The sequence below is a fragment of the Wyeomyia smithii genome, chromosome 1, assembly GCF_029784165.1.
Source record: "Wyeomyia smithii strain HCP4-BCI-WySm-NY-G18 chromosome 1, ASM2978416v1, whole genome shotgun sequence".
In the NCBI taxonomy this organism is placed as follows: domain Eukaryota; kingdom Metazoa; phylum Arthropoda; class Insecta; order Diptera; family Culicidae; genus Wyeomyia; species Wyeomyia smithii.
Window position 1 is genome coordinate 14707191 of NC_073694.1, and position 15017 is coordinate 14722207.

The 15017-nt window shown below is 37.1% G+C and overlaps 2 protein-coding genes across 8 annotated transcripts in view; one reads left to right on the plus strand and one right to left on the minus strand.

Annotated features, from left to right (window-relative positions):
• LOC129719166 (microfibril-associated glycoprotein 4-like) overlaps positions 1-4240 on the minus strand; it is an 84421-nt gene extending 80181 nt beyond the window's left edge. Inside the window, exon 1 of the mRNA XM_055670617.1 lies at positions 4195-4240. The gene's annotated coding sequence lies outside the window, so the exon portion shown is untranslated. The remainder of the gene's footprint in view (positions 1-4194) is intronic.
• The window catches only part of LOC129719165 (uncharacterized), a 179474-nt gene that overhangs the window by 37785 nt on the left and 126672 nt on the right, over positions 1-15017 (plus strand). Inside the window, exon 2 of one of the 7 annotated variants that reach the window (XM_055670611.1) lies at positions 3774-3791. The exons of the other annotated variants lie outside the window; for them this stretch is intronic. Within the exon in view, the coding sequence (XP_055526586.1) occupies positions 3774-3791 (18 nt within the window). The remainder of the gene's footprint in view (positions 1-3773; positions 3792-15017) is intronic. 7 annotated transcript variants of the gene reach the window in all.

Consider the following 15017-nt stretch of genomic DNA (forward strand, 5'->3'; position numbering starts at 1 on the left):
CAAGCCTTGTTGAAATAAAAATAACGTCCCCTGATTGGTCGCTTGCTTGCTGTGTGTGTATGATAAGGTATGATGTGTGTATGGTGTATGATATGGTATGATGTGTGTGTGTATGATATGATATACTGTGTGTGTGTCTGTATGATATGGTATGATGTGTATTTGTTTGTATGATATGGTATGATGTGTGTGTGTGTCTATGATATGGTATGATTTGTGTGTTTGTGTTGTGTATGGTTTTTAACTCGGCACGTTCTGCTAACTGCTGAATCCGGTTCACGAAATTCACAACCCTTCATTAGTAGACATTATAACTCATTACCCAGTTAAAATATTGGTTTTATCAAAGTTTTTATAGCGCTCAATACAGCCAAAAAAGCGCTATAAAACTTTGATTAAACCAGTTGTGTTACTAGGGTAATGAAACACTCAATGCATTTGTTAATAGTGTACGTAGCTCTACGTCATTCATGCGGTAGTTTCTTGAATACAACCTCCTACTTTTTATATTTTTTTAATCTCCCAGATGGTCTTGAGGTACGATGCTGGCCTAACAAGCCAGTCGTCGTAGGTTCGAGTCTCGGCTCGGGAGCAACTGTTAGTGTCAGTAGGATCATAGCGCTAGCCCCGCAAATGTCCTGTACACTAAACAGTTGGCTACGAAGTCTATGTAAAATAAACAGAAGGTCGAGTTCCGAATCGGAATGTAGCACCAAGGCTTCGCTTTTTTTATTATATTTTTAATACCACATGTTGTACATTTTGTAACGTATTTACCTCTATTGTCAATTTTTATCCCTCTGAATTTTTGTTCTTTTAGTCGTTTTGATATTTTTGAAATTATTCGACATGCTTGTCATTTTTTCTCCTTTCTGATATTTTTTGGCGTAGAATTACGTCTTGCAGCAACGGTCTAGGAGAGGGGTGCAAATTGAAATAGCGAGAATATCGAGAGCGTCACAGAAATTGTCAAATTTCAAATGCTAATAACTCACTATGTTTTCAACGGATTTTGTTTGTTCTTGCAATGATCGATTCAAAAATAAGCGTCCACTGAAATAGAGAAAATTGTGATTTTATTTTTGCTGACTATTGTACGATTAGAAAATGCAGAATCTTGTTTTTAACGTTGATTTTGAGCAATCAAAGCTGAAAACTAGAACAAATACCATTAACTATGGGTATTTCTGGAACCGGGATGATATAAAGAGGCCGGAAATCGGCCCCAGATATTATTTTTAATTTCAAGATTCAATAACACCAGCTGAGAGTGTTTACTAACCAATTGCATGAAATACAGGCTGTCTTGAGTTCTACGTGAATCTTGCGGTCGTGTCTCATACATAACCACTTCAACTTTTATTTATGTTGTTGTCCATAACCTTTTCTTATTTTCAATCATTTTTACAATTGACACTTCTTATATCATATTTGACATTTTCTACGTTTATTTTATCGTTTTGGAGCATTTGATAATATTTTGACCTCTTTTGATTTTGTTTTTGAATTTTCTGCCATTCTAGATTATCGACCTTTTCCAAGCTTGCATGACCCGAAATCAACATTGAACAGTTCTCTAGATGTTTGGCGTCGTACACAAATTACGTAACACTGAAAATCTAGATAAGTTACGTTCATTATGACTCCCTCCCCTAAAATTACGAAACGCTGAATCACCTGCCCCCGCTCAAAATCAATGTGTAATTTGTGTACGACGCCTTTTCAATGGTTTTTAGCAATATTCAATATTTCTATCTGTTTTGACATTTTTTCAATGTTTAGATATTTTTGAAAAATTTAATCTATTTTAACATTTTGACTTGATATTTTTACACTTCCTTGCCATAGTTAACATTTATTGAATGTAAGGTCTATTTTGGCATTCTTGGTTTCTTCTACGATTTTAAGTTTTTCGGATGTTGTTCATCTGATTTAACATTACTTCATTTGAAAATATTGACCTATTGCTAGCTTAATTTAACCATATTACATGTTTTTTATCACTCTTGATATTTTTAACCGATTTAGAACCGTTTTTGAAATTTTGTAATCCCTCCAACATGTTGAATGTTTTAACTAAAATGTTTGATCGTGGTAAACGTTTATACATTTTACCTTCTTTAATATTTCTTAGATTTTTTGACGTTTTTGTAACATTTGTTTTCTCTTTTGACGTGCAGGAAAAATAAAAAAAGAGGACCAAATGCTTAGTCAATCTTTCTTGTAGAGGTTGAAAACAAGGTTTTGCCTTTTGTTGCATCTTGTTTTACACTTTTGTTATTAATTTAACACCAAGAGCTGTAGAAGTTCATTCGTTTTCTCATGGAAACTTTGATGTCCCTAAAGAAAATTTTCGCATCAAAAATCAGAATCGGTATTGTTTTGTATTAAGTCTTCGGAAATTATACCCAACATTGTATTTATTTCGCATAACCTTGTTTTACTAACCTAGAATCATATCGAAATTTGGCTGAAGTATTATAAAACGAATTCATTGTTTGTAACACAATGACAACCCATACTAACGTCATTGTCAATAACATTAATCATACACTACATGTCACTGCTGACGTTCGCAGTCTGTTTTTTGCACCACAAAAAAGCCCATTAAAATATCCAATTTCGCAACTTACTTCTGCAAACAATGTACCACAATCATCACGTGACTCGCTCCGCAAAGTGCAAACTGCACCTTCAAAGGCCAACGCAGTGTGATCTCCCATTTGTCAACCAACCCGGGTCTTACGCGAGCTGGCGGCGAAAACAGCCCGCATAAAATCCCCATCACAAACAAGTGCAGCTCGTAAGTATGTAGGTATGATTTTTTTTTCTCTCTGTTTCGCCCTCCACGACCTCCGGGAGGTTGAGACGTAATTTACCACATGCATGCTGTTGTTTTTCGAAAGCCAAAACAACCGCCATTATCAAGTGCACCGCTGCGTGACGGCTCACGGTGTCATCGTTCCTTGTGAGGTTCGGTTTGAAGTAGGAATTTAATCTCAGATAAAATACTGATACACAGCCGTAATCCATCGGATTCGTGGAATCAGTTTTTAAATTCCACCGCTGCATTAGCATTATTTTTTTAAGACTGCTTCGAGTTTCTCACTTATTTTTTTGTTCAAGTCTAATGCATAACATGGAAGTCATAACTACTGGTAATTGAGCAATCGAGCGGCCGCCGCCAGCACGACTTCGGCGTCCTAACCTTGGCGGAGGTCGTGTCCGGCATCGTGCAGAAAATAGCACAATTTGTTGCGATTAATTGCTGCAACCCATTGTTTTTTTTTTGTGCTGATGGTGGCGGTCGCCATGTGGAGACAACCGTAGCTGCTATAATTGGCTGCGGGCCAACCGAAGGAGGTTTTCGAAAATTGCAACTCTACCCTGCTGCTGGTAGTCGAGAGTGCGGATTACCGTCCGTGCGCACGATTTCTGTGCAATCCACTAACTCCAGTCTGGGTCTGTGTCGTGACTGTGTGAAGCGCTGCGCGGTGCGGTTGTGAGACGGCACACAGGCGGAAGCGCTCGGGTATTCGGTCCAGCCGAACGGAGCGTGACAAGTCGAAGCTTTGTTATTGTGAGTTCGAAAATTGGTTTTTCAGAATTGCTTCGGCTGTTTGCGATGCGGAAATGCGGAACACTTGGAAAATTAGTTATTTCTAGAAGCTCGGTCGCCGTATAACACTAACTATATATGTGTGTGAAGATTTCGTTAAGCTTGGCGTAATTTTTCAACTAATTCGCTTTCTTTCATTCTCTTTCTCTTGCAGGTAAGACACTGGCACCGGGTAATGTTGTGCATTTTTATGCAACCTTTTGCATGTCGTAAGTCCGACCTTCTGACACCTTTCTGGTTTTTTTTTTTGTGAAACTCGCCAAGAGTCATTAACTGACTGAAAGGGAAACTGGCCACTCTTTCTTTTTGCTTTTTTTTACGGTCAGTCCAGTTGCAGTCGAATTTTCAACTTAAGTTGTTATGATTATGGTATTTTTGTTTCTTCTCCACAAAATTTTATACACATGGTCAAACACCGCGTTTAAGGTTAGTATGTTAACGATGATACTTTGTGTGTTTGTTATTTAAGCACACCTCATTTTTTTTTCGTTCGTTGCGGTGAGTTTTTTCGATTTTCGTACTCCAAGCTTTTCACTTTTTTCCTCCGGATAGTTTGGTTATTGTTATTTTATTACTTCTGCCGTACACGAAGCACGCGGCGAGGTACGCAAAGATGCTCCCACTGATTGCACTTTCGACTGAAAGCGAATCGTGCCCCATCGTGGATCGGATCCGATGGAAAGCAGCGAGGTCTCTTTTGAGATGCAGTGTGCGGCGTTGAAATGGAACGAGAAATTTAACTTTTCATCAATGGTTGCCTTTTGACTTGAATCGAGCGAGAAGCAATTTAAACCTTAATTGGGAGATAAACACAAAACAAGCACTTTTTTCGATCTCTCTTTCTCTCTCTCTTTGGAGGCTGCCAAGATAGTATCGCTTATTTTCGCCAATTGACGGCGACGTTTCTCTCTCTCAGACATGACATACAGGCATCCTTCTCCCCCTTCCCCCTCTGACAGGGGGTATAATCAATTTTCCTCTGCTATACACGCGGAAGTGAGTGAGTAAATGAAGTCGTCGTTCGCTTTAGAGAGATATGACTACGAAAGTCAAACAAATAGATGAAGCGAAATTAAGAGTTTTCACTTTGACTATATCCATTCCGCGTAAATTGTTGCTACCGGTGCCGGAACGATCAACCAAGGGGGAAGGGGGGAGAGCATCGGAACTACCGAAAGCATAGCGGAAAATCAAGGAAGCATAATCCTATTAATTTCGCTATGCACTGGCAGAGTGCCTCATCAACACTGCCACCAGCTCTGCGGTTGTTCTGCAGTGCAGACCGAAGACCAGAAGAGGATTACGAAATGGAGAAAATTTGTTCCGCTGCTGGTTGCGCGGCCAGCTGAACGTAGCAAGCAACACAATCATCGACAAGTGTTGGTGGATGGATTGTTTTCGAAATTACGACCGAAAGTGCCATTGATTGAGCTTGGGAGGAACCGAACTTTAAGGTTTCGTTTGTTGGTTGAAGTTATATCATTTATGAGTCGACTTTTGCCGTGTATTTGTTGTTCATTTGATTGATTTTAATTGCGCTTATGATGGCTTATGATTTTCGTTTTATCCGAACTATTATCAGTTGCTAACAATTATTTTGAAAACACAAAGCACCAGTAAAAATAAATCCTAATTATAAATCCTTATTCATAAATACTGAATCCTTAAGCCAAAATCCCGAACTTAATTCCTTAATTCCAAAATCTTAAACTATAAACCTTCAGTCATACATTCAGAACACCACAACCTCAATTTTATATGCCACATCCTGAGTCCTACATTCCGAATGCTAATTTCTAAATCCCATAAGTTGAACCTCAAATCGCGCTGGAATTATTCGTGCAGCGGGAATAATATCATGAAACATTGGAAAAATTATCAAAACTGACCTGAATTTGTATTGTATTATTCTATTTCTTACGGTATTCAAGAAAAAAAAGGGGAAATGGTTGAGTTTATTGTCAGTGGCATAAAAATTCAGATTACGAAAAATGTGAAAACATAAATCTCAAATACTAAGTCCTTATCCCTGAATCCTTAGCCATCATTCCTAAATTCCTAACATAAAATCGTAAATCTTAGCTCCAAAATCCTACAATTCAAATTTCGGAACCTCAATCTCCTATCCTACGTAACATATCCTCAATCCTGACTAGATCCTGAAAAAGTCATCCTATAAATTTCAAATATTTAATCCGAAATCCTTAATAATGATTCCTAAGTCCCACATTCCAAATCCATGTGTCCAAATCCTGAATGCTAAATCCCTTATTGCAAATTCCTAACCCCTCAAAATCCATATCAAATTAATACACAAAAATTTGAATTAGAAATTGAAAATTAATTGGTAATAAAAATAAAATTGATTGTTTATATTTGCACAACTCATGAATAAAAATAAAAAATTTCAAAAAGAAAACTTGAACTCAAACACCAAGAATCAATCACCTGTACACTAAGGTCGATTTTTACGCGGTTTTTTTTTACGCGGATTCCGGAATTAACGCGGTTTTTTTACGCGGATTCCGGAATTTGCGCGGTATTTTTTTTTGTGCGGATTTCGGTTTCTCTTCACTCGGATTGCCGAATTTACGCGAGTTTTTTACACGGATTCCGGAATTTGCGCGTTTTTTTACGCGAATTTCGGAATTTACGCGGTTTTTTTTACGCGGCACGTATGCCCTGCGTAAAAAGCGACTTTAGTGTATTTGAAAATGAATAGAAAACTATCCTAATTCGAAACATTTCAATAACTAATATGACCTCCTTTAGCCAAAAATTTTTGAAAATTAAATATATCGAATAAAGCCGTTTTATGGTTACCTTATTTCAGAGCTAGTCGCTTTAACGACCCAACGGAAAAATACGGGTTCGATTATTTTTGACGAATTTTGGAAAAAAAATGAAGTACTTTACGTGACCCGTTCCGAAATTGGCTTTTTTTCGATTTATGGTTTTTTCAAACATTTATAACTTTCGAGCTAGTTGATTGATTTTTTATCTTTTTGGATCAAATTAAAAATAATTATTGATAGTTTAAGTAGAAAATACAAAAAAAATCAAAAATCTGTGTGCTGTTACCAGGGGCGACTCGTCCATAGGAGCAACCTGTGCATTGCACACGGGGACGACAGGCAAAAAATATATTTCAGACGCAAATTTATATCAATATTTTATTGGTTTTTAGTTTCACTTTCAAATAGTAATGACTAGAATGACTTGCATGATTAGCCGGACATGATTGTGATTACTTCTTCGAATTGCGATTTTCACAATTTGTAGTTGAACAGGCAGATCCATGAGCCACGAGTCACCCCTGGATGTTACATACAAAATAAATGAAAAGCTTTAAAAGTCGCTCAAAGACAGTTTCAATGTAAAACTTGAAATAAATTAGGTAAAGCGAAAAAAGTGTTCTTTTCAATCTAAATCGGTTATTTTTAAAGATAGAGAAAAACTTTTATTGTGTTGCTTGAAACTAACGGAACTAGGATATTGTAGATTTTTTTTTCTTCTTTTTACAAAGATAATAAAATTAAATAATTGATTTCATCGAAAATTTCGGTCACCCTAGTTTTTGATATTTTTTCAATTGGCGCCTTATCATATGTAACAACTTTGTAGAATAAAGTTTTTCTCTAAATTGTTGCTTTCGAGCTCTAGATCCAAATTTCTCCCTATGCTTGGTTTCTGGACCATTGTGCATGAATGAAACCTAAATACAAATTATTGCAATGTATTCATTTTTTAGGTTCATTTCAACTTTTTTCAAATGTTAGTGTGTGCCATTTTTGTGCCATTCTTGTTTTTTTATATCATTTTTAGCCATTTTCAAGACATTTTTGTGAAAATGTTATATCATTCTTCTGTCCTTTTCATGTCATGTTTTTGTACCATTTTTCTGTCTTCTCTGTGTAGATTTTATATAGCTTTTATGTAAATTTTAAGTAATTTTTAAGACATTTTCGTGGAAATTTTATATTAATATAAAGACAGGTTTGTTGAATTTTAAGTCATTTTTGTAATTTTTTTGACATTTTTTGACAGGAAAAAAATTTTTGAATTTTTTTTTGCCGAGATTTTTTTGTGACGTTTTTGAGATGCCATTTTTGTGTTATTTTGGTGTCAGTTATATGACCTTTAGTACCATTGCCTTTTTGTATTACTTTTACTGTTACTTTTGGCACGAAGCCTTTTTTATCATTTTTGTATTGTTTTTTTTTGACTTTCTCATACTATTTTCGTGCCATTGGTATTTTAAAACGGGGGTATATGTATTTTTTATAATATTTTTGTATCATTTCGAAACACTTTTGCATTGTTTTTCGAGATATTTTTGTGCAAATTTTATTCAATATATTGTTATACAGTTTTTTGTCAATTTTATTTCATTCATCATCTACATCGATATTGTTTGTCTTGTGTGTTATTTTTGTGTCATTTCGAGTCATGTTTGTGGTTTTTAATATATTTTCGCCATTTTTTGATCATTTTTGTGCCAATTTTGTCCCATTTTCTATAACTGTTTCTATTTCATTTGTATGTCTTATTTGTATCATTTTTTGTAAGACAAGTTTGTAAGAGCGTTATGCCATTTTTGAGACAGGTTTGCGTAAATTTTATGCCATTTTAAAGTCCTCTTTGATTTTTTGTCGTCAGTTTCTTGTTTTTTTTTGTTGTCTTTGTGTTTTTTTCGAGTCTCTTGTGTCATATTCAACATGAGATTTGATCAACTTCATGTAATTTTCGTCATTTTTGTGATATTTTGTGTTATTTTCGAGTCATTTTTGTGCCATTTTTCGTAATTTTAACGTTCTCTCTGTGTTCCTTTTTTGTGGTTTGTATTTTTATGACATTTTTGTGTCAAATTCAAGAGAGTTTTGGGTAAATTTTATCATTTTTATAAAAAAATTTGCTCATTTTTGTGTCGTTCTTGAGACAGGATTGTGTCAACTTTGTGTCATTTTTGTGTTATTCCCAAACTTTTTTACTTGAACCAGTTTAGATCATTTATTTGTTTCTTTTTTGTGATATTTTTGTTGCATACACTGAGGTTGCTTTTTACGCGGATTCCGGAATTTACGCGTTTTTTTACGCTGATTCCGGAATTTACGCGTTTTTTTTACTCGGTTTTTTAAACGCGGTTTTTTACGCGGCCCGTATCCCCCGCGTAAAAAGTGACTTTAGTGTATTTAATATATATTTTTTGCCATCATTTTCGCGTCATATTTTAGACAGTTCTTTGTTAATTTGATGTCAATTTTAAACTACTTTTTGACATTTTTGAGTAATTTTTTATCTTTGTTGTGTGTCTTTTTTGTACCATCTTCAAGTCACTTTGAAGACCAAAATTTGTATCAATTTAATGTCATGTTTAGACAGTTTTGTGTCTTTCTTGTGTAATTTTCCAGTCTTTCTTGAATTAATTTGGTATCATTTGTATGACTTTTTGCGCCATTATTTGTGTTTTGTGTGTATTATTTGTCTATCCATTTTTTATTCCTGTGATTATTCAGTACTTTTTGTGTATTTTTTTTCTTTTTGGTGTCATCTCTTATATTATTGTTGAATACTTTTATTATTTTATTTTCTTCTTGTTTAAGTGTATTTTGATTTATTTTTGTGTTTTTGTTTGGCATTTCTGTGTCCTTTTGTTTCGTTTCGTTTTCGTGATATGGTTCATCTTAATGTTCTTATTTTTTTTTTGTTTTTTTCTGCCACTTTTTGTCATTCGATAGGAATGGTCAATTTATTTCGTGTTTTTGTGTCATTTTGGTATTATTTTAAGGTTACTGTTTGGTTCTTATTGTGTCGTTTTTAAGGTGATTTTATTGTCATTTGTCAGTCAGTGAAATATTTGTGTTATTTTGTATCATTTTTGTCTGTTCGTGACAGAAAAATTTTGAGCGATTAAAAATGACCGATTAAGGCTCCTGCTATCAGCTTCTATCCAAGCTGCTTTGTTGCGTGCCTGAGAGCTCCAGCATACCAGTTCCACTGTGTGCCACACGAAATGACATTCATGTTTCGTACTGTCGTATTACGAAACTGGAGGAATGACATAACTTGAAAAAGGGCGAAGCCCCTTGAACATGCGTCTAAAATAAACTTCGCGAAAACAGATGACATTGTAGACTAGACAAAGCATGATATTATGAATATTATCGTACGCAGTTTGATCATAACGCATTTATGTGATAACTGGGAGAGCTTCGTAGCCGCAAGGTTACAGAGTCCGCTTTGATAAGCGAGTGGCCGTGGGTTCGAATCTTAGTAGAATCAGGCCATTTGGTTGTCAAAGGACTTTAACATGGGTTTATTCTCAGGCTATCCACTCCATACCCTTTCTTCCAGCTGAATTCTATAGTACCCCCTGCTGACTTTCATCCTAACAAAAAAAGTCGCTCTTATAATAAACCTGTTCTGAGTAACGTATAATAGTTCTCTTCAGGGAATTGTAATTATGGCGCGGTCTTGGCTGGAGGAATGAGGTTTCGATAAGACTCCTTCCTCTTGACAAAATAAGTCCTTTTTATAATAAAACTGATCTCAGGAATATAAATCCTCTACAGGGAATTGTAATTGGCGATATTGGCACGGGGAACGAGGTTTCGATAAGACTCCTTCCTCTTGACAAAATAAGTCCCTCTTAGAATTAACCTGGTCAGAGAGGAACGTTAAGTGTAGCCTCAGTTCAGAGAATTGTAATTGGCGATATTGGTAGGATAGAAAGAGGCTCGGTATAGTAGAGCAGTAAGCTTGAAACGAAAGGGTAAACTCTCAAACACACAAGCACGGATATAAATGATAAGCGTATCATTCACTTCAATAATGATACTGCCAATAATATGAAGTGCGGAGTACAGAAAACACCTGGAACAAAATGCGATAACTGACAGAAATTAGCTAATTGCATTACTCAGTTTTTTTCTTTTCAAAGTTATTATTCGTATTTGAAAGACGCTAGTGGTTGATTTTTGTTTATCTAGTTTTACATTTTAGCTCTATAAAACCGTGCATAAACAGCGGTATATTCAAAACTAAAGAGATTTCAATCAAAAGTACGGAGTGTGCGAAATTCGTTTCAGAAAACTCATAACACTTCATTCAACATGCTGAAACGTCTACAGAAAGACGGCTTCAAGGCAGCATTCCGAACTTAATTCACATGTCTGCCACTAGTCAACATTAGCACGGACAGAATTTTGTTGTCACCTAGCCGCACCGTTGCAATATGTAACACGCAACAGAGTAATAAATTGTTGCGTAGCTGAGAGTGGGCACCCTTGCTCTCTGCCTTCATCCAAGCTGCAACACGATACATTGTGTTATTATATTGCGTGACTGAGAGGTCCATCGGTCCAATTTCACTGTCTGCCTACATGAAATTAGACTCATGTCTCGTACATTCGTATTACATAGGAATAAAATTATTTTGAGTGTTATGAAACTGGTTAAATCTATAATAAACTTTGCGATCAGGTGGTGAGGTTTGGAATTTTTCACCTATTTATTAAAACATAAGTGTTCAAGATCTGTTAAGTGAAAGTAACAGTACATGTATCTAAAACGGTACATGGTACGTACGATTATGCACTATACTTCTGATTTTTGACGTAGAACTACGTCACTCAGGAAATTCGGCTACATAGGGGTGTAAATTGAAAAGCTAAAAAGGGAAAATAGAAGAAAATGTTCAACTTCAAATGCTAATAATTCTGTTAGTTTTCAATGGATTTACTTCGTTTTTGCAGCAATCGATTGAAAAACCATCCAGGAAATACTAATTTGGTTAAGCCTTGTTGAAACGACCACTGATTTCGACCACTGATTGGTCGCCTAATGCTTGCATTTACTAGCACAGTCGACAGAACGACCGGGAATGCACCTTTTGGGTTATCAATGAGTCTGTTTCTGTTCAAACCAGTTAGTTTACTAGAGGATGGCCACAAGGATGGTCCTAACTAAAAACTTCCATTGTGCGGTAGCGGCAGCATCAGCGGTAGGTGCATTGGCCAGCACTTCCTGCAGTGAAAAGCTCTGCCATATTTTGGCAACAGACAAACGAGGATGTTAGCAATCAAAATCTGCCCGCCGTCAAATTTTCAGTGTAAAACCAGCTTTCAATTGTGTTATCAGAACAGTTCCCCAATCCCCTTGCCGGGAATAGAACAAAGATGTCCAATATTGAATTAAACAACAACATGTCCTTTCGGGGACAAATTAAACACCTAACTTGAAGAGGTAATATTTTCTCGCTCATCATTAAGCTTCATTCATAATATCAGAACACCTTGATAAAAGACGCTTGTAAATTCGAAATTATTTCCATGTCTCAGCACGAACTAAACATTATTTCCAGAGAATTATTTTCTTACTGTTGAATAAAAGTTATTGTGATTGATCACTCTCTTATACAATCTTGATTCTTGAACGGTATTTTGATAACTTCGTCATTTTTTTTTTCAATAAAATGTTGAATATTTCCACTGAATTCTATTATCTCGTTCAAAATAAATGAATTGGGGATTTTGTTTTGGGGATATAAATTGTTAATAAATCATAACATTGTGTATGATGTGAGAATATTTCAAACTCTGTGAGTTTTATGAAATAAGGTTTAAATAATTTTTCGCTCATTGCGAAATTTAATTCAGATTTTATGAAACAATTAAAGTTCACAGCCTTCCTGCAAAGATCCTTCAAAATTATACTACATCAGACTAGGTCTCCTTCGAGGGTTGACAATTCAGCCTTACAGAACTTTATTTACCCAGTGTTAAAATGCATCAATTAAAGTCGTAAACACCCAACGAGCAATTCAAAGTTGTTCCCACTCTGACTGGACAGTAGGTCATCAGAAATGCGATTCCAGTCACAGTGCAATGTGAAAAAAACTACCCTGCAAGGCATCCGTCAGTCATTCTCTGGCCTTAGTTATTGTTATTCGGCGACATGGGATCCAATTCATAGTGCTGCTGTCACAGTTTGAGCTGTAAGACAGTCCACTTTAGAAGATAACAAATAACTGCAATAGGTTTTTTCTCTCGTAACAGAGATGCACTATGCTTCTGATTGTTTCCAGTATTAGTGGTAGTGAACAACTTCATCTCAATGTTTTACGTAACATACAACTTTTCTTTGTTTCCAATTGGATGATATTCCAATTGGATGATATTCTTAGATACTAAGGAGACTAATGAACAAAATGTGAGAATAATCATAATTGAACGAAGAAATCCCAAAACACTGATGCTCACATGTTTCTGGCACCAAATGGCAGATGTTCTTGAACGTGAATATCAGCTATCTGCGCTCGAGTTTGTCAACCCAGATCCTGCACCGCCGCTCCCATTAACCGTCGCTCCCATTAAACTCCTTGCTATGAGCTGCAACAGCAGAACCGCACATCCCGACTGGGCACTAATCACTCCGTCATAATTATAGCAATATAAATTTAAATAATCTCGTGGTTCGAGCCATTTCGTCCAGGCTCCGCGATGAATCGCACCACCCGCAGAACGGTCAGTTCCCGCTCTCTGGCGTGGTGTGAGGTATTATGTATATATGTTATGCTCGGCGGTTATGTTGCTGTTGCTGTTACAGTGCACACTACAACCTCTGGTGGCCGATGGCCGGGGCTTGCGGTTTTTATACTTTCTTTTTTTTCCTTATTTAACGGGCTTGTTAGCCGTGATAGTTACAACAAACTGACAACAGGCGGGTTTGGGCTAGGTTGTGAAATTTGATATTAACTGCGTGCGCAGCCTCGGTTGACCAATGAACAGAATGAAAAAAAAACTTCAACAGAACGAGTTCAATTTTTCTACTTCGATACAAATGGTGACAAATAAATGAGCGAGAGAAAGAAACGATCAGCCCATTTTACTCGCCGCTAGATTGCTGCACGGTGACGCGGCACCGGGCGTGAGAGATTTCACACGAAGACAGCTCTCATCGCAACCAAAAGTCCACCGTTTAAGAGCTTTTAAGCTAAATTACGCTAATAAAGGGGGGCCTTTCGTCAGCAATGAAGTGTAACTGTGGTGCAACCCCCCAAACGGGCGAGTGATAGGCAAATTTAAAATTAATTAGCCGCTACTCAGTTGTGTTGTTGCACAACTTTCCACCAAGAGGTGGAAGAAAATGTAAGAAATAATGCAGATAAAAAATCCAACTTGTGTTGAAATTTATATGTTATTGCAACTTTCCACGATAAACAGATTTTAGCGGTTCCAATTGCAAAGACCTCAGTCTTTGCTGTAAAGTTGAATCGAAATGCAACATGAAAACTGTCGGATAATGTCGAACGAAACAGAGCAACAAAAGAAGAATGGAAAAAAGGGTTCTGGTTTTGGCAATCGGTTGACCCATTTTCCGTATTTGGCTGCCCCTTTGAAACTGTGGCGACTTTCCATTTTCATACTCGTGCAGCACGGAGAGAACTCCACTCATGCATGTACGACTGTTATCTGGGTTAGGCGATTGTCTTTTTTGGTTTTCGGTACAGTTATCAACTGTCATAGTCCCAATGGTGGCAGAGCGTGCCGAGCTATTTATCAGCTTTTTGATGTCTATTTCGGAACGAAATTCGATTCGAAATTAGTAGCAGTAGGAGAAATTCGACATGCCTCCAAGCGGCTAGCGCCCGAAGGAGCGAACAGGTGTCACACAATAACCGGCAGCAGGCCGATGAACCCCTCGTCGTCCGAATCGTCTAACCTTCGTCGGCCACTTTCAATCAATCGAATCGAACCACCTTTTCCACTCTCCATCCGAAATTACCATCATTTGGCACCGCCCGAGCCAATTAAAGTGATGAACATAGGAAGGCTTCGATTTCACCTGCGCCTTTAAAATTACCGGTGGCGCCCCAGCAATTGCAACTTTTCTAAGCCCGCACGTGCCTCTCCAAGTAGGATATAAACGCAACTTTTAATAGCGACCCCAAAAACGGTTACTAACTACAAACTTGAATCATTTTGCATTCGACTCCCCCCTCTCCTCCGGCCCCGAAGGTCCCAAAGCGAAGCTTTACGTTTCTAATTTATTTCAATCTTAAACGGTCTCGAAGTCTGAATGTGCGCACAGGTAAAAACTCCTATTACCAATCGATTGATTGCCGCGGTGTCGGCGCTAACTCTGAAGTCGTCATCGTCATCGTTATAGAATAGACTACCGACAACCGCAAAACGGGAATCGAAACCGACAGACCAAGGTCTCTGCGAGGCATGTTGGCTGGGAATTGGAATTAGCAGTTCGCGGTTTAATCTACATTACGGCGGCGGGTGTTTAGATCTGCCTGTCAGCCTTGTATGTGGCCACGAGCAGCAAACAAACGCGTGAAGATTGTATTTCAATGTACGGAAAGAGAAAAAAACTCGCTTGGGATGCGGTT